The sequence below is a fragment of the Columba livia genome, chromosome 4 (assembly GCF_036013475.1).
Source record: "Columba livia isolate bColLiv1 breed racing homer chromosome 4, bColLiv1.pat.W.v2, whole genome shotgun sequence".
Classification (NCBI taxonomy): domain Eukaryota; kingdom Metazoa; phylum Chordata; class Aves; order Columbiformes; family Columbidae; genus Columba; species Columba livia.
In genome coordinates, this window is record NC_088605.1 from 52,334,517 (window position 1) to 52,353,450 (window position 18,934).

At 42.0% G+C, this 18,934-nt stretch overlaps 1 protein-coding gene across 9 annotated transcripts in view; it reads right to left on the bottom strand.

The window, feature by feature from the left end:
* Positions 1 to 9,139: 9,139 nt before the first annotated feature.
* The window catches only part of USO1 (USO1 vesicle transport factor), a 37,499-nt gene continuing 27,704 nt past the window's right edge, over positions 9,140 to 18,934 (bottom strand). For 4 of the 9 annotated variants that reach the window (XM_065061678.1, XM_065061683.1, XM_065061682.1 and 1 more), the window contains 9 exons: positions 18,339 to 18,520; positions 17,296 to 17,417; positions 16,195 to 16,333; positions 14,814 to 14,977; positions 14,170 to 14,256; positions 13,333 to 13,419; positions 11,693 to 11,791; positions 11,010 to 11,225; positions 9,140 to 10,129 (listed from right to left, as the gene is read on the bottom strand). In XM_065061678.1, coding sequence (XP_064917750.1) covers positions 10,052 to 10,129; positions 11,010 to 11,225; positions 11,693 to 11,791; positions 13,333 to 13,419; positions 14,170 to 14,256; positions 14,814 to 14,977; positions 16,195 to 16,333; positions 17,296 to 17,417; positions 18,339 to 18,520 — 1,174 coding nt within the window. In that variant the 3' untranslated portion in view covers positions 9,140 to 10,051. The remainder of the gene's footprint in view (positions 10,130 to 11,009; positions 11,226 to 11,692; positions 11,792 to 13,332; positions 13,420 to 14,169; positions 14,257 to 14,813; positions 14,978 to 16,194; positions 16,334 to 17,295; positions 17,418 to 18,338; positions 18,521 to 18,934) is intronic. The other 5 variants (XM_065061676.1, XM_065061677.1, XM_065061675.1 and 2 more) reach the window with 2 other exon arrangements.

Sequence of the window (18,934 nt, forward strand, 5' to 3'; positions counted from 1 at the left end):
GCAACTCTTGGGAGTCTCAGTGCTTTGAGGAGAACAAAAGCTGTGATATAGAAAGGCAAAAATGCTTCTTGTACTCTTACTCAACACTCTTCTATCAGCACAGGGTGTGCAGGATGTTAGTATGAAGCCATATCAGCTGTAAGTCTTTGTTCTGCTGGAAGTTTCTAAAGAAATCCTCCACCCTTCAGGGCTGAGACAATGGGAGAACAATTGAGTCAAAGACCAGCTCTTGGCATAGAAGTCTCCATGACGTGTGATGGATGTCTGTATGGCTGTACATGCTCAGCTTATGACAAGGCAATGTGAGGGTTGGGATGTGTCCGAGCAGCCCAGGGCTCCTGAGTGCCTTTGTTTGCACACACTGAGCAGCTTCCCCACTGCCAATGGTGATGGGACAAAATCCACACAAAACAAACACCACAGCAGAAGCTGTGATTTTACAGAATACCTCCTGCTGCCAGGATCTCACGGGAGATTGCTTGCCGTTTAGTCAGTAGACAGAGTATGTCTTTGCCCATTTGGTATTCTGCCAGGCACACTGGCTGCTGTTGCTCAGACACACTGTCTTCTGAGGTGTTACAAGAATGCAGCTTGCATTAGGCCAGCTCCTTCATCCCTACTTTGCCTTCTGCTTTGAGCCAGAAAACTCTAAGCAGGTAGGACCTCTTCTATTCTCCTCTTGTCCAGCTGAGCTGTTGGAGGGACTGGTCAGCAAGGAGCCATGCACAGGCCATGTGAATATTATTGTCCTTAGGCCACAACTGCAAGGTGGTCCCCATTTCTGTCCCCATTAGAGTGGCTTTGCCATCACACCAGCAACCCTCCCTTTTTCTTTAGACAAAAACCAGAGAGACAAAGGGTTGAAACTCTTTTGCCTTGTACTCACCTATGTCTGACAAAACTGGAAGGCTGCTGTAGAAACCACATACATGGCACATGCATGGTTTGAGACCTTGCAAGAATGAGGCCATTTAAAGTGGGGATTTCCCTCCCTCTATGTCTCTCCTGAGGGTTCTAGGACTCAGGTGTTTATTTGGGATTTAGACAGATGCAAGACATATGCACACACCTGGAAATCTGACTGGGAAACCACATTCAGAGATGTGGGGAGAAACCAAATGTTAGCTTTACTCTGCAAGAATGCTCTTCCTTCCTAGCTTGCTCCTTCCTTCCAGGCAGCACCACAGCCTGTAGCAGTTGTCAGACGTGGACACTGTATGTGAGCAGACAGAGCAGGCCCTGAGATCTTCAGGCAGCTCATGCACATTGCTGAATAACAGGTGCAACAAACATTCAGTAGCACATCTCTGCCAGCATGCTCCAAGGAAAGAGGTACTGCTTTCCCCTGGTGGCAGAGAGGACTGGATATAAGGAGCAGAAAGCAGGGATCCTCCATGCAGTTCCCCATCTCATGTTGACTTATAGCTGCTGTCCGTCCTGTCATCTTCTCAGAGATGGAAAGATGTGCTACATCATCAGTCCTGTTGCCCTGACACTTTACTTGGGAGATACTTCAGGGGAATATAGCAGCAAATCTGCAAGTAGCAGATATTTGTAGATAGGTCATTCCTGAAACAGCAGGTTCCTAGAAGCAACTGTTTTGACTAATGTCCTGTTGCAAACCATGAAGCAACAGGGAAGAAAGGGTAACTGTCACATTATCTGCTCAATCAGAAGTCGGCACAAACTTCTGATGACGAGCTGGGAGCGTCAACAGGAACATTGAAACAGGAGTTGAAGGTTGAAGAAAAACACTGTCTAGCCAGACCCATTGTAAAAGCTATGTTTCAAGGGTAAAAGCAGAAATGGGGAGGGATTTCTCACTTCATCTTTTCTGCTGTCTGCTGAGGTCAAAGCAGGAGATTACTAGAGCAAAGGGCGGATGTGACTCAAGAGTATACAACATTTCACCAGGAAATTGTCTCAAGTACCGCAGCAATCACATCAGAGCACTTCACCCACAGCACTGGGCCTTGCACGCTCTCTGTGTACAGAGCAGGACCAAGTCAGTGATTTGTACAGATGATGCAACCAGCCTGAGAGTGCACATCTAGAGCACAGCTTTAGATAAAGGGTATCTTTTTGAAGTTGTCCAATGTCTGACATAGCTGTCGTAAGTCCAGCTGCTTCTGTGAACTTGCAAAGTACACAATAAGTGCAAGTTGTGACTAACTGTCATTGACGTAGCCCTTCAATGCCACCAAGTCAGTCACAGCCAGAAAACATAGCACTGCTGGCAGGACTGCTTGATAGCATCTGTCATTCAGGGAATAGTAGTGCAGAGTCCCCATGTATGCACAGAGATATGCAGGCCATGTGCACAGTGGCACAGGCAGCTATTTGAACCTGACCTTATTTTAAAACCAAGCCAAAAAAAAAGTTGCATATACTGTATCCAGCTGCAATGGGTGTGGGGGAAATGCCACAAACACAACATACAGGTGACCAGGGGAAAGCATGATCTGCCAAGAGCTGGGAATGAACCTCCAGAGGGTCCTTGTTTACTCCATTCCCCTTTGGACATGCACTTACATGTGTGGGAAATAGGCGGACACACTGGTTGGAGAAAAGATGCCTCTAAGTCTGGTCTTGGATTAAGAATAATGTATTGAAAACGTTGTTGGAAATGAAGGTGCAATCTCCTTGCTGAAAGCTTCTAGCCTCTAGACAAAAGGTACCCGATATCCCTCTTGTACAACAGAGCAGGAAACTGGGGAGAGCAGTTGCTCTCAGTTCGTAGCAGCTGCAAGAGGAAGACAGACCTGCAAGGGCTGCCCAGAGGGTGGCAGAACTCCCAGCAATTCATGCCCCTTCAGACCTCAGTCCAAGTCCCATTAGTTTTGGCATGGCAGTCGGTCCTGTAGCCTGCAGCTACATGTGTTCAGAAATACTTTGAAAAGCAGGTAGACTGGGCCTTGCCAGGAAGAGGAGTGAGTAATTGACTAGCTGAAGCCAAGGTTTCTCAGAGTGGAAGCCTTGTATCAGTTGCCTAACCATCACCTCCTTCCTTCCCATTAAAGTGCACAGATAAAAATCAGCTCCAGACAGCTTGTGACCAAAAGTTGACTGTAGGTGTCTGAGAGATTTAAAAAAAAATCATAGAGAAAGTTTGTTCTTATCTGAGCGGATTTCCTGGAGTGATGAGTGAGCCTGGCATGTTTCTACTCTACCTTTGGCATGTGTTTGTACAGCTGGGCTTGCTGATGCAACCCTGTCCATTTCTTCTGAGAAGGGATCAGTTAACCTTAAAAATTCCCTGTTAAAGCCTGCTCTGTCCTTGCCTCTGCTGCACCAGCCAAAGCACCAGCCCCATGCACATTCACAGTGCACCCTCTGGGGCAGCTGCAATGGAAAGAACAGGGGAGAACTCACTTCCATGGAGAGCATCTTACTGCTGTCACCTTGGGGTACCCTATCTGCTGTGTTTGCATGTTGCTTTGGCCCACAGCCAACTGCCTCCTACCACAAGCAGCTTCATTAAATTGAACCTTTGGCAGCCTCATGTATTCTTGTACTTGGTTATGGCTGTGACAGGCCAGAGAAGCCCTTGCTCATTCACCAAGCATCCTAACATATACTGTCCTCTCTAGCCATGTGGGAAAATGTTTTTCTAATCAAGAGCTGTTTGACAGAACCACTCCATCTCAAAAGAAACCAAAAAACAATCCTCCCAACAAATAAACAACATTATGCATTTGAAGTTTTCAGGCAGTCCTTCCCTGATGCTTGTGTGAGCTGAGACACTGAAACATTTTGTACTGAAAAATGTGGAAGTTTAATTTTGTGAAGCACTGTTTTTATTTCCAGATTTTTTTCCCCTTTTGTATTTTAAAACAGCTTAGAAACATTTAACAAGGTATCTGAAACATTTTCACATGCTGCTCATACCCTGTGTGATCTCAAGCATGCTGATATTTCCAGTCAGATAAAGCTTTTCATTCAACCTGGGAGATTTTTTACTAACTCCATGATTTACTGAGACGTAAGTAAACAAGCAGCACTGCAGTCACCTTGCAATAAACTCAGGTACAGCAATTTAACAAAAAAGGAGCTAGTGAGAGGGGAGGAGAGAGGATGGGAGGGCAGCACAATACCCGAGCTTGTCCTCAGACCGGGAGTTAGTCGTGCCTGAGTACACACCTGCATTTCCCAGGAGCCCCACAGTCTCTTGGGAAAGGAGTAACAGAGATGCTGGTTCCATATCCACATACAGCATGACCTGCATCGCTGGAGTTTTCAGAAGCCCAGGAGAGGAAGTTGCGTGGAGGTTGAGGCAGTCACACTTCTCATCTGCAGAGGTCACACGGTGGATCAGTGGTAAAATAGGACTTTTTAACTTGGTGCAGCACTCTTCCTCTTACAATCTGTTACTTCTCCATTGAATAGTGGAAAGATGGGCATTCAGGTTTCCACATGCATCACCACAATGCTGAACTGGAGTTTGTAAGGTTTGAACCCAACCCAACACAGTGGTGGCTTCAGCCTGATACCAGATGCATACACAGGTTTCGTTCTGTCCCACCTGGGACTGACCAGCTTGTGACTGCCAGGCACAACCCTGTGGAGTTCAGCAGAAGAGACACGTTTGTTGCTTAACAAGTACACAATAGACATCTCCGGAATTCAGAGGCTACTAGGCAGGAGCATAACAACAAGTAGCCACTGCAGACATGCTGGAGCATGGAGCCCACACTAGCTGTGCTGTCCTGCAGCTGCAGGTTCACTGTGTGCATCCCTGGAGCAGGCACAGCCCTTCCTGCAGAGCCCAACCCTGGCTGTGAACAGCCAATCCCACGCCACTGTGAGTGCATTGCAGGACAGCCTCGCTGGCTGCTCTGCCTCAACAAGGCAACATGCTCCCTGCAGCTGAAGTCCAAACCTAAGTTCCACTATGAGCTCATGTTTCAAATAAACCTGTCCTCAAACTGTGCCAGCTGCTAATCCTATTTTGGGTTCAGAATTACTAGACTTGGGTAGCAGGAGAGTAAGCTACACTGTAGCTCTTACAGTTCTGTTTAAAACCAAATGCATCTGGTTAGCTTGGAAACCCTTCCACTTGCTTGGGTTTCCAGCCTGCAACTCAGGGCTGCTTTAGCTGGGTCTCTGTGCCATATGTGGGAAGACCGTGACCTCTGGTGGCCACGCTGGAGCTTGACGAGGAAAGCGTTCCCCAGGATCACTGCGGTAGGCCCAGCTGGCTACAGTGGCCGCCTAAGGACAAACAAGGTCTAACTAATTAATTATCTCAGCATCTTTCTCCCTCCTAGCTACATGAATGCCTGCCCGAGCCACTGGGAGAAGAATGCAGCCTGCAGTAAATCGCTGTCCCTTGCATCATCATTTTGGGGGCTGAAAGCACACAGATTAGAGTCTGGCGTCCTCCAGGAGGGCACGTTGAGCCACACCTTGTGACTTTGTGCTGTCATACATCATGGGTGATGACATGAAACAATATTTGGATGTGCTTTGGTCTCAGTTTAGACTGCATGTCACTGTGAGTGTTCAGCAGGCTCATACTGATAGTTTAAATTAATACGTATCTCAGGACTCCCTTAATTACTGGGGAAACCTCATTTCTCATTTGCCTTGGGACTATATGTTTATCCAGGAGCTATCCAGTGAAATGTCCAAATCCGTGATGGATTTACTGGTGTAAGTACACACCACAGAGGGAGCCTGTAGAGTTAGAGATGTGAGCATGCAGCAACCTGGCACCTCTGCCACTGAGGCAGCAGAGATCCTACCATTTTGCAACTACTTTGTGTCTTAAGCTGTGAATATGCAGACCCTTTGTTCCACTCTGCCCTTTATTCTAAAGGGAGGGGTATGACAGGCTAAAACCTGAGATAAACTAGATACAGAATGAATCAGAAAGGTCTTTCAGATAACATCCCTGGAAATATGTTAAGATACCGGTAACAAATCTGTCCGCAGGGGGAAGAGCAGGTGATCAGGAGTTCAAGAAGCAAACGCAGAGTCAGGCAAGTACCAGCAAAGTTTCTTCATAGACTTCTGTGCTTCCGCAAGTTGGCTTCCACCTGTTGGAAATCTGGGGCAAGCATGATCAAGAAGCACAGTATCATAAAGTTATTGGTTTCTTAAATAAGCAGCAGAAAGTGATCCCAGGCTTGTCCAGACCCATTTCTTATTTCTGAATTGTCATTTTAAAGTAATGTCATGTTCTGTGGCTGCTTCATGGAGCAAAGGAATTAGATAGGCACAGAAAACCCTACAGCCTTCTCAATGGGGCTACAAATTTCAGAGAGCAGTTTCTAAGGGCTGCAACTACCTATCTAGTGACAGAGATTCACCACTTGTTTCCACCAAGAGCTCCTGTGGTTTTTCAAAAATCAGTTTAGTTGGATCAGCATGCCAGATGATCTACAACATCTCATCTGGTAAAGATGAGCTGTAGATGTCACTTCCCAACACCCATTTCTGCAAAGGGTCTGTGATTAGGCTGTTTCACACAAAGCACACAGGCATAACAGTGCCATGCAGGTGCAAGATGTGATTTAGAAACTTGTCAAATGGTGTAACAGAGAGAAATAAGTAGTATGATGCTAGTCTCACCTTAAATAGCATTTGAGAGGAATAGCAAACAAATCGAATATATGTTTCACTTTACAACGGAGTTGAGCTACAGAAGAAAAGTGTACAGCTCAGCCAACCACAAGGACCTCGTTCTTGTTTTACAGTAATTGTCCTTTTGCAACTGGTATCCTTTTGCTCACAACTGCATAAGGCAGGGGGAACCCAGTCAGCTATTTATTTAAAATGGAGATGCTGTTTGGCCAACACTTGGGCACTCAGGAAGAATAGCTGAAAAGGTCCTCATTCTCCCTCCAGCATAACTTGGGAGCTGAGGGATTGCTTGGCAACTAGGTCCCCACTCAGTCTCCCATCTCTTCCCCATTCAGGCTTTCCCTTATACTTGTAATTTTAAGAAAGTGAGACCTTTTTTTTTTTTCCTAGTGAAGTATTTGCAAAAAATAATCTCTTAAGCTGAACACTTTGTTTTACTTTCTAGTAAGAAATTCACACAAATGAAGAGGGTTCCGCGATTTTTGAGCTTGCAAATCAGCATTAGGCAGAGGCTGCGTATCACAGGTAAGGCTGCTTTTGCTTCCCTGAAGTCTGTACTTTGCAAACAACTGATCCAGAAGATTGTATAGGAGCTGTCTTAAACAAATTGCAGAGACTTGCCCTGTTCAGATAATACAGCACTGGACCTTTTCTGAAAACCCTTGCACTGAAAGGATGTATATGACTGCACCCACACTGCCTGGTGGGTTATGGTATTCTACTGTTAGCATACAATAACCAGAATTAGTTGTTTCTGCTTTTCATTCCTGGTACTCTCTGCAGGTCAGCACTCCTGGGCCGCCTTTTCTGTATCAAGGTCAGTATGTGCAACAACCAAGCTAGAAACCAGGGATATATTTACCTCCTCACAATCACTTGCTTGCTTTGACAAAGAGACTATGTGGATAGGATCCAAGCCCTGCGCAGAGTGAGGAAAAATCCTCTGCATTCATGATGTCCCAGTCATGATGGGACAAGATTCCAAAGAAACAAAAATAAATCTAATTCTCACAACACAGCCAAGAATGCACAGTGAATATCCTCCAGTCAAAGGCCACCTGTTTGCCAATCATACAGTTATAATGCAGACACACCTACTAACAGCAGGAAGGTGCACCACTAGAATGGTGCAATAAAATCATCAACAAAACAGGATTTCTAAAAAGCACTTTGAACAGGCTTTTTAAAAACCTGTTTGCAATCAGTTTGTCTCCTGCACTTCCTAGACCACCTAGTTGGTTTTTCCTTCATTTTTTTTTGCCATTTCAAACATTTTGAAGTTGCTTCCAAAAGAAAGAATTTTTCAAGCATAACACTGCAGAGAATGACAACAAAAAAAAACGTTGAAGCAAACCATCTTTTTGGGAGTGGCACTGATGTCCAGGTAAGGTTGCCAGATTAACAGCTCCCAGTCAACATTAGGCCAGACCATCAATCACGTCTTGTATTTTTTCATCCTAAGTCTGTGTTTATGCTTATGAGCAAGCTGACAACTAGTATGATTCAGGTCATTATATAAAACTCATACCATAAAGTCCAGATTTAAACTTATTTTTTTCTTTAACAGATTACAGACACCATGCTTAAAGACTCTCTTTGCTTTGTGCATGAAGGAGAAACCTAGTTTTAAAGAGAATTTTCAGGGGATGATGAATATCAGCCTATATCCATGCACATAACGGGAACTAAGTACTTAAATTCTTCAGCTATTTGTAATAATGCCACCTTGTGACTGTAGTATCTGTAAGGATAACAGCATACCATTTCACCTATTTTGTGATCAGTTCTAGCACAGAAAGCTTGGGCAGAAGTTACACTTTTTATTGTTATTCCCCCTCCTAACTTCTAGCACCATACATCACTCAGTGTAGTTTGACAAGAGCTCCAAAATACCCTTGACAAAGCAAATAGCCTTCACTTCCCTCCTATGCATGAAAAACAAAATACATCAAGACACTTCATACCTTCCTTGCTGATTTTTGGGTTTGGCGGTGTGATTATTTGCTTTCTGGTGTTTGTTTGTGGGTTTTTTTGGTTTTTTGTTTGTTGTTGGTTTAGTTGTGGTTTTTTGGTTGGTTGGTTTTGGGGTTGGTTTTGTTTGGTTTTGTAATCCATGCATCTCTTGCCTTATTTCAGCTCCTCTTCTGCCATTGCTTCTCATCCTTGCCCTTTTCTCCCCAATTCCACAAAAATATGGCTAAGGACCAAGGTCAAGAGCAGAGCTTATTTGAACTACTCTTTCCAATGATTTCATATTAGACACACACCGAGAGTGTAAGGTGACTTCTATAAAGTCTTTCCTTCTTGGTCTTTCTCAAATTATCATTTAAAGAATGATTGTGTAAAAAACTCAAACAAACTCTTAGGAAGTTAAGCAGCTACTGAAGTCTACATTGTTGAAAAATGCAAAAACTAAACCAGCATCCCTATATACCCCTGTGATGAGAACCTCCAGTACATGGTATATTATTACCTTCATCTGCCACTCTAGACTGGATTTTAGACAATTTTACATGTGTATTAAAATACATTTTATTAAAACAGGACAAGATAATTAAATGAGTACTAAATGGACATACCTATTTTTATTACCAAAAAATGAAATTGATGCATTTACTATATTAAGTTTCTTTTAAAATTTCATCTTTTATTCACTTGTCAAGAGCCAATAAGTTATGTAAATCATAGTAGCTTTCATTTCCTTACTGAAGTAGTCAACAAGATTTTTACTTATTTTTACGCTGACTGGGTAGCACATTAGATCTTTAGAAAGAGTGTATTGGACTTTGTTTTTCCAAAGAGATTGTTCTTAAAAACACCATCTTGCACAGGTTTCCTTGAAACCTCTTCCACATTATTAGCACAGTATTGTGGTTCCCTCTGGGAGGTTCCAAATGCAGCCGTATCAGGTGTTGAGGCACTCCAGGCTGTACAGGTCCCTTCATGCCTAGAGAACCAGCCCAGAGGCCGACACAGCGGCCAGCACACACCACAGCCACCACCAACCATTCCACCTTGCCACTGCTCTTTCAAAGCAGCCACAAATTACACTGAAGCTCCATGCTGAAGGCAGAGGCAATTATTCTATTTGACAGATGTTAAACCAAATACTGTTGTATTTAATTATGTTAAGAGTCCTAGAAAGTTAAAACCATAGACGAATAGACAGGACTTTTGTCAATGACTGAGGCAGCAACATTGCCATCCCCATGCTTTAAACAGTGCCTGAAGCAACTTCTAAACACGTACAATTTGGGAGACTCATGTATAACTTAAACAGTGATTTTTGTTGGCTTTGCCTAACATGAACTTTTTTCAAACACTTCAGTAACTTATGACCAGTCCCACAGTTGTCATTTTCCCATCTGCTTTTCATAAGCAGATGATTTGCTTTGTATACCAATAATAGATTTTTTTTCCCCAACAGCAATGCAATCTAGTTTTCACAGTAACACACAAGAGCATTCTAGTCTTGTTCCTCTTCATCCCCATCCTCATCGTCATCCCCTTGATCTCCAGATTCAATATCATCTTCATCTTCAACCTGAAATTAAGAAAGATCTGTTGTAAACAGTAATGTCCCTTACTCTGATCCAACCTTTTGAAGGCAAGACAAATGCTGAGGGACTGAAAAATAAGCTTAAAACTAACCTAAAATTATCATGCTGTATCAGTTAGCACTTAATAAAGGCAACTGTCATCTTGTATTGTCACACAGTTTAACTTCTCTACTAAGGATGGCTGACTACTGCAAACAGCAGTCTCTGTTGAGCACCATCGGTTTTGCCCTGTAAATCTGAACAAGTTTCTTCATACACATTTCAGTTTCCCACAGAGTTGCGTGAACTAAAACCAACATTCTTGACCAAATAGGTTGAGGAGGAAAACATATCTGTAACAGTAACTGCAGCACAACAGTTGGTTATGTCCATCTTGCGGTCACACTTTCAGATGTGAGTCACAAGGATTCTTAAAGGAAACTGCCGAGAAGACAAGGCTCACAGAAACTGCCCTGACAGGCTGCAGCACTGCTTAAGACTAAAGCTTTTTGGTTATGACTCGGTATTATCTGTGGAACCATCCCTTAGGATTAGAACATGGCCATCATCTACTTTCTAGTTGGCAGCAGCAAGCCCAGGCACATGGTCAGGTATCATTCCAGACATACATTACAAGTAGCTTTCATCACAGGAGTTTGGCAAGTACCTCTCAGCATCCCTAACTCAACACTGCTTTCAAGAAGCAGTAATCATCTTTTACTGATGGATGCCAATATAAGTTCAGAAAGCAACTCTGACAGATTCAACAGCCCCCTACTTATAGAAACATGCCTCACCAGATTTACTGGATCAACTATTACCATACCCAGCCCACTCAGACCTGCCACAAACCTGAGAACTCACTTGATCCATTTTTCTGCTTACCGGTACACCAAGATCTTTCAATTTGATCTTCAGTGCAGATAGTTTCTGATCCTGGTCAGCCAAAAGCACCAGAAGATCATCCTGTTCTTTCTTTGATTCTGCCACTTCCTGCTGAAGTTTACTTTTCTCATCTTGCAATATAGCAACGGTACTACTGGATGAATCCAGGTACTCTTTTAGTGATGCTTTTTCTTCAGAAAGAGCTTTTACTTCACTCTGGCAACAGGAAAAAAAAAAATCCCACACCAAATTACACCATAAGCACGGGAACAGCTGAAACCTTGTTTCCTACCAACACGTTCCATACACTGCTTGCAACTGCTCCAGCTTCACCAAGCACCCTGTGGCCCTACTCCTACACACTTCCTTACCCAAACACCCCTTATTACCAACCAGGAGTAAGATCGGTAGAAGTCTTGAACAGTGGCTACCATCCTCCCAGCCAAACTGGATTGCTCATGTCAGAATAAAGCTATTTGCTAGGCTCTCCTTACCAACTATTTGAAGGCAGACATTTCCCAAGTGAAAATAAATGGAAGAGACACATCCAGTTTCCCTTCCATAACCTGAAACATCTACAATGCTGAAGAAACAAATTACTTATACCCCGAGCCTTTCCTGTTGTAGAAGTCTTCACTGAAGGCTGAGTATCAAGTGACTTAATTTGGTGATCCACTACCAACCTTCAATTCTTTTATTTCTTGCTCAAGTCGTCCCTTCCATTCAGAGTTCTGTGCTGCTGTTGCACTGCTGTGTCCTAACACAGGATCTGCAGTTGCATTCTGTGGAGAAGTTTGGTATCAGAGCACTGAATGCCACACATACGATGACAGCAAGCTAAGACACTACAGTCAGTTGTAGAATTTATCTTCTTACAGCATAGCCAAGATGTGACAGGTATGTATCTCCTGCACTGCAAGGCATCAGGGAACAGATCTGTGCTTCCTGGGGTCTTAAACACATATGCACATGCACACAAAAAGGCAAACACAATATGCATCCTCTATTTCACAGAAGCTGTACTGTACAGAGACTCCCCCTGACCCTCTCCAGCAGATCCTGTCTTGTACAGGCCACCAGCTTTCACTCAAGTACTTCTTACATGCCAAAGATTTTTTAATTAGGCTAAACATCCAAATTTTCTATGTGACTACTAAAAAAAAGCAATAGTTTAGTCTCAGCCAGCTCTACCCAAACTTGCTATTTCCAAACTGTGGCAGCTGTCTTTCAGCTAAAACTGCATTATGGCATTAATTGCTTCTCCAGTTATATGTGTTTAAGTCAAAGTTCTAGGAAAGGTAGACAGTCTGCAGGATGGCAGTTAAGTGGCCTGGCAACTGGCAGCAGCATAGAGCAGCTGAATGAGTCTTTGCCTCATGAGCATAAATGGCCAACATATGTGCAAGGGCATCTTAGAGCAGCTGAGACTTTAGATGGTGGAGGTTTTAAAAGCCTTCCTCTCTCAGATGATCTGTACATTAAACATTTCATGTTTTATCTGGCACAAGTCCTCTTTCTTACAATGCCAAAATTAGAGCTCTGCGCACAAGTCAAAACAAGCCAGCCACAAGCAAGAGCCTAAGTGAGTCCAGCCACCACAGACCAGCTACCCTGTCTTTATTATAGCAGAGCTGTCAAGCAGGGCACACGGGAGCTACTCTCATTATGCCTGAACACCAAACATTGTTTGCATTACCTGTGCTCCTGCAGCTCTGTAGTGGAAATGTCTGGAATGTTTTCATGCAACTCGCTGTCTAAGTGTCCTAGATGAACATTCACTGTCTAATGCCATCCACTAGTTTTGAGGACAGAATCGCATTTAGTTTTTCTCTAAGGCTTTATTAACAAATCTCTTCAACACACAGCTAAAAGCTCTGAAGCATTTGGAGGTCTGCACAGACAGATATACCTACTATTTGCCATTCAGCTGTACACAGACTTTCAAATTAGTATCCTCAGCTGTTTAGAAGAATAATGATCCCTCTAAAATACATGATATCATGCATTTGTCTCTCATGGGAGACTATTACCTTTGATTAAGGTGTAAGCTTGAAACACTGAATAGTTGGTATTCCTTGATTTAAAAATACCATAGACCAATGGCCTCACAGACAACTAATTTCACTGCAAGTTCCCCTCTTTCCTCATGAAGGATTTGTCTAGGTAACACTCTCCTTGATTTGAAACACTGTTGGAATCACTTGCTGATGCGCATTTTTAAAACAATAGCATTTTTAAAACAATAGTCTTTCCTAAAAGACAGGAAAGCAAAGTCATCAAGATTTAGTCCCCAAAGAGAAAACAAGCAAGTTTTTACTGGTACCAATACTTGTAGCTTTTGATTCTCAGTCTGAAGTTTAGAGATTTCTGCAGACTGTAGTTGTATCTGACTCCTGAGCCTTTCCAGTTCCTTTGGGAAACAAAGAAGAAACATACTTTTAAGTTAATTTGATAAAACAAGGTAATTATTCACTATTTTTTCTTAAGTTAATTGCTACCAGACCAACTGCTTCCTACTAGCATACATGAGAGGGAAGCTGTATCTTTCTCTCTCAATAAGAGCACAGCAACCATTTCTCTAGAAGCCAAAACTAGTCAGCAACAAGCACTATTTTCCACCCTGGTCTTACAAACTCTTTTCTGTAGAATGTTCAACTAAGCCACCTGTCCAAGCCTTGGTCATGTGTATAAAGGTGTTTCACACCACTAGCACTTCCATTAGCATCCTCCACCATGTTTAATCTTGGTGCAGAAACTCATTATGACTTATCAGCCCGGGCATTATTAGTTTCCTAATCACAGTATTATTTGAGTAACAGCTGCCTTAAATTATTGAACCTTCAGATATTTAAACATTTACTCTATGGGATACATCTAATACCTGGACGCTTTCATATCAATATTTAAAAGTATGTCTTCCAATGGGTAAACAGATTTTTCAAGACCAAAGCATCAGTTCATGTGTCTTTGGCTGGCTCAAACTGGCTTAGCAAAAGCAACTGATTCATTTTTGCATGCATAATCTTCATGCTCCAAGATTATTACCGTCACCACATAAACATACACCATTAAAAACATCAACATGCTCAGGAATCCATGCTCCTTCCTATCCCCAGCTACCACTGTTCACTGCAGCTTTGCTAAAATACCACAAGTTCACCTTCTGTAGTTCATTGCTGTGCTCCAAGCCACCAGATTTGCTGATCTGTGAAGACTGCTCTGTTCCCATTTCCAACTGTGAAGACTTCTGCAACAGCAACAGGAAAATCAGCCATAGAACCAGACAGACTGTGTTCTGACAACACAGTCTGACAACATATTTAAAGTTCCCAGTAGACAAGGTGCAAAAAGGATAAGAAATCCACATCATAAAGCTTTCCGATTACAACAGAGCAGCTGGATAGCCTCCTGTAAGGTGGATGTGAAAACATCTTTCACCAATTCAAATGCATAAGACACGCACACAAAATCAAAGCAGCATCATCCTGCATTTTGACAAGGAGGTCAAATGCAGGACACCCTAAGTACGTCTTAGGCATTACCCCCAGAATGCTCCTAGGAGACACCATTTTTTTCCCCACCCAAAACACGATAAAGAACACAGATTCTACAGTACAACAGGCAACTGCACAAAGTACTCTTGGGAACAACGTGAAGCAGAAAAGGCTCCTGCTCAAGCCCTCTCTCACCATCGCTCCTGTTATCAGCATGCAATAATGAGGACTTACACAGCTTGCAGCAAACTAAAATTGAAAACAGGAACTGGAAGCCACACCAAGTTCTTCTGAGACAGTTAGTACTTACTAATTTTTCAATCACAGAATCCTTTTCCCTTAACTGTCCTTGCAGCAGTTCATGCTTGGTTTTCCATTCCTCCAACTCCTCCTTCAATTTGTTAACTTCTTCTGTCTGAATGCCATTCATCTGCAATGTATCACCGTGGGAATTATGATGCTGAGTGTCCTTTCCTAAAAGACAGAGTTTATAACAAAGGTCACAAACAGGAACATCATTTTGAAGTTGGCTTCAAACACAAAGTATGTATTGACTGGCCTCCTCCGACCCCACAAGGCAATGCAAGCCATTCTAACTCAAGAACTGAAGCAGCGTGTTTAAAAATTATTTATCAAAAGTTCAAAGACCTCTAATTTACTATTCCTTCAAGGCTGTGTCTGTGTGCTGGTTTAGTCATTCAGTTCATCCAAAGTAAGTTCATAGACAGATCATTCAATACAGGAAGGACAATTGTTTCCTTACCTCTTTTAATCGTAAATAATTCCAAAGATAGAATTACTTTTTGAAATCATGTCATATACAGCTTACCACGCAACTTGACCCCAAAATTACATGAATATACTGTCCTGATTTAAACATTCCATTAGCAGTCTCTCTAATGACAGTAACAGGCCTCATATTACACACCCTGTGATATGACAATTCTTCCCTAATTCATACTTTCATTCACAGATCCAAACTTCAGTAAAGAACATGGCTAATCTGTTCCCCCTCCAAGTGTGAACATGCAATGAATATTTTGGACTAGCTTAAGAAACAAAGATGTGGAAAGCCTCTACCAGCAGTTCCCTGGGAGCAAACAGTTCCTACAGCAAGCTTCAGCTCTCACCCTTCACCAGGCACCTGATGTGACATCAGGATCAGGTCAGAAGCTGTTACTAATCCCAGTATTTCCATGTGTCTAGTTAAGTGACCTGTGGGGTCTATAGTGGTCTTCTTCAGGTGCCTGTTTTGCCAATGCACGGGCTTACGCGGCAGAGAGACCCTAGCTCATGTGCTTAAACGGATCATGCAGAAAACTGACCTGTTATTTCAAGAAACACAAAACTTGAGCACAAAGCAAGAACAAGTTACAACTCACATTTTTCAAGCTGTCCTTTTAGTTATTCCCATGCTTTACTCTGTAGTGTCAAGGCACTTAAAGCAAAACCTAGTATTTGTAGGAAATGAGGCAAGTCTGATGCTTAAACGAAATTGTTTGCAATACTCACATCACCGTGTATAAAGTGTGTTTTATCTCTCTCACAAGTTTGTATATGCTACAGAAGATACAACAGCAAGCCTGAAGTGACAGAAGGTTGTCTGCTGGAGCTGTTCTATAGCTTGCCATAAATTACACAAGCTCTGTTGCACTAGAATTTTTTTTTTAATTATTCTTTCCAGAACCTACCTAGCTGTACTTTAAGGAGATTATATTGGTCCTTATGCTGCTGGATCTGTGACACTTGCTGTGTAACTGTTGCTTGGAGCTGTTCATTTTGAGATTTTAAAATGTTAATTTGTTGTTTCAATTCTTCGAGCTCCTGGTCCTGAAAAAAAGAAAAAAATAATAATTAAAAAAAAAACCCAACACTTCAAGTAATAATGCTTTTGAATACAACAACATCAGGAAGGAAAGAACAGAAAAACCTTTACTCCACCAGTACACACTACTGGTTCATGATATTGCCAGTGTTACCTGTGAGAGATAAACAGAAAAGCCTCATGCAAACCAAGATCGCTATTTCTAGGAAAAAAGGCAGGGAGAAACAGAAGCAGCCTGTCACAGCAGACCAATGCCTTCCAAATCTTTTGGAAGAAAGCTCCAGCATCCCCTTAGCAGGGACAGCGGGAGAAAAAAAAAGGAAACACATTAAATCTGACAATAGTAATTTTTCTTCATCACACTGAAGCTGCAACACATTTGCTCCACTTCAAGAGTATTTAAAGCCTCACTGGAGGCTTCCTCATCTACTGCTGTATTTTGTGTCTATTCCATGTCCCTGGACTACAAATACCTGCTTCAGCTCCACATTAGCTAAGTTAATTAGCTTTACTCTCTAAGCTGTGGCAACAAAACAAGTTAACTACTGTTGGGGAAGAAAAATATTTGAGAGTCTAACCACAGCAAGTATACCCAGACTTCATTGACAAACTTCATTTCTTCATTCAGCCACATTTTACCTGTTATCTTTTCAAAGGTGAGAGCACAGAATTACATCTTTTTTTGAAAGGCTTCAAATACTGCAGTTCCTCATTTGAAAAGAAAAACTTAAATACAGGAAAGAGTCGATGTACCCCAGGAAAATAATTAAACTTAACCATTCTTCTAAACACTGACATTTCAGTTGAGCCAGAAATTCTTGGCTTAAGTGTTTTTATAATTGTTTCTGCATTGCTAGACTTCTTATTACTTGTTTTGGAACGTCGGGTATCAAACAGCCCTGCAGTGCCGCCAAAAGCCAGAACAAAAAACTTCTACATGCACATGTACAGTGTAACTTCCTCTTACCTGCTCTCTAATGACTTTTTTGTAGTGAGTCACAATGTTGTCATGCTGTTCCAATGTCTTCTTGACCTCCTCCTCCTTTTTATCTTCCTCACTGGACTTGTAAATAGCTTTACTTATGACACCTGTCAAAAACAGTTTGCCAGCGAAAGCCCAGTTCACATATCTCTTTTGTCCTCAAAACAGTCTCACAATTTAACTGAGTTCAGAGCATTAAAAATTCAACCTGTACTTTTAAAAAAGCAGCTGTCATAAACAAGTTTAAGAAAATTGGAAATAACAATTTCTTAATAGCAAGTTCTGCACACTTTCTGCTTTACACAGTTTCATAAAAGCAAAAGGGTCTTTTTAGTCCTTTCCCTCAAAAAAGCTGTGTTTCACTTGCATGAGGTCTCCACTATAGCTGTTGCCCAAGTAAAAGACTTAAGACTACAAGGGCAATATGCAGATGAAACATGATTGGGCAAAACCATCTTTACTGTTGCTGCTTCAAGTTTTTTTTCCTTCTCTGGACTGACAGAAGTTGGGCAACGTTATAATAATAAACAGTATGAGTTAGATGTTATGGATGATGGCAACCTCTCTCTTTTGTGAAGAACAAAAACAAGTAAATAAAGTCCCTATCATTTTCTAACAGGCCAGAAAACTCAACATTCATAATTTTTCTTAATGAATCAGTTAGAAACAGCAAATACCTATATTGCATACTTACATGAATCAAGCTCCTATGAGCATCATATGTGCTCAATACTTTAGTCTCTATGTGAGCAGAGGTAAACACACCTCTTGGACACAGTGTGATAACTCACAGCACGTATTGGAAATCATTTCACTTAAGAATATGAAGTTCTCCATTTAGTATTTTTACTAAATACTTCAACTGTGAGCCTGGGTTTATGATAATTTAAAGCTAATACTGTAACCCGTATTTGAGAATATTCCATTTTAGTATCATCACACTACTTTTAATAAGGTTACAATTAAGCGCATTTGGTAATTCAGTCATCAGTTCATCACAAACTACAGAAATGAGCATAACATCTCACCTTCCAGTTCCTTTACAAGTTTGGTAAATTCATGATCAAACATCATATGGTCTGGGCTAGAAAAACTAGGCTGTGGTTTTTGAGCAGCTCTGGAGTAAAGTTCATGTTTGCTAATAAAGCCAAGCTTCTCAATGAAGTTCTCTCTTCCAATTCTCTTCTCAATCAGCTGTTTCAGCTTCTCCCTAAAAGGAAGAGATAAATCACAGTGTAACAGCTGAAAAGAAGCAAACCCAGTCTTTCCTGAAGGTGGTTTGCCCAGTTATGACTAATTATCTGTCTCAAGTCTTAACCACACTAGATGCTTTACATTCAAGATGCAATTTTCTTTGGTGTGCCACTGACATCTGTTCTGAGCCCAAGAATATGCAGGTTAGGAGGACCTGTGCAAAAAAACTACCTGCTTTGCCTAGCTAGCCATGGGTCAGTTTTTCTGTATCCCATAAGGAACATGCATAGAAAATATTCAAAAAATAGAAATATTTTTTTTACTATGCAGGTGGTAAAATACTGGCCCAGGTTGCCCAGAGAGGTGGGTAGATGCCCCATCTTAGGCCAGGCTGGGCTCTGAGCAACCTGATCTGGTTGAAGAAATCCCT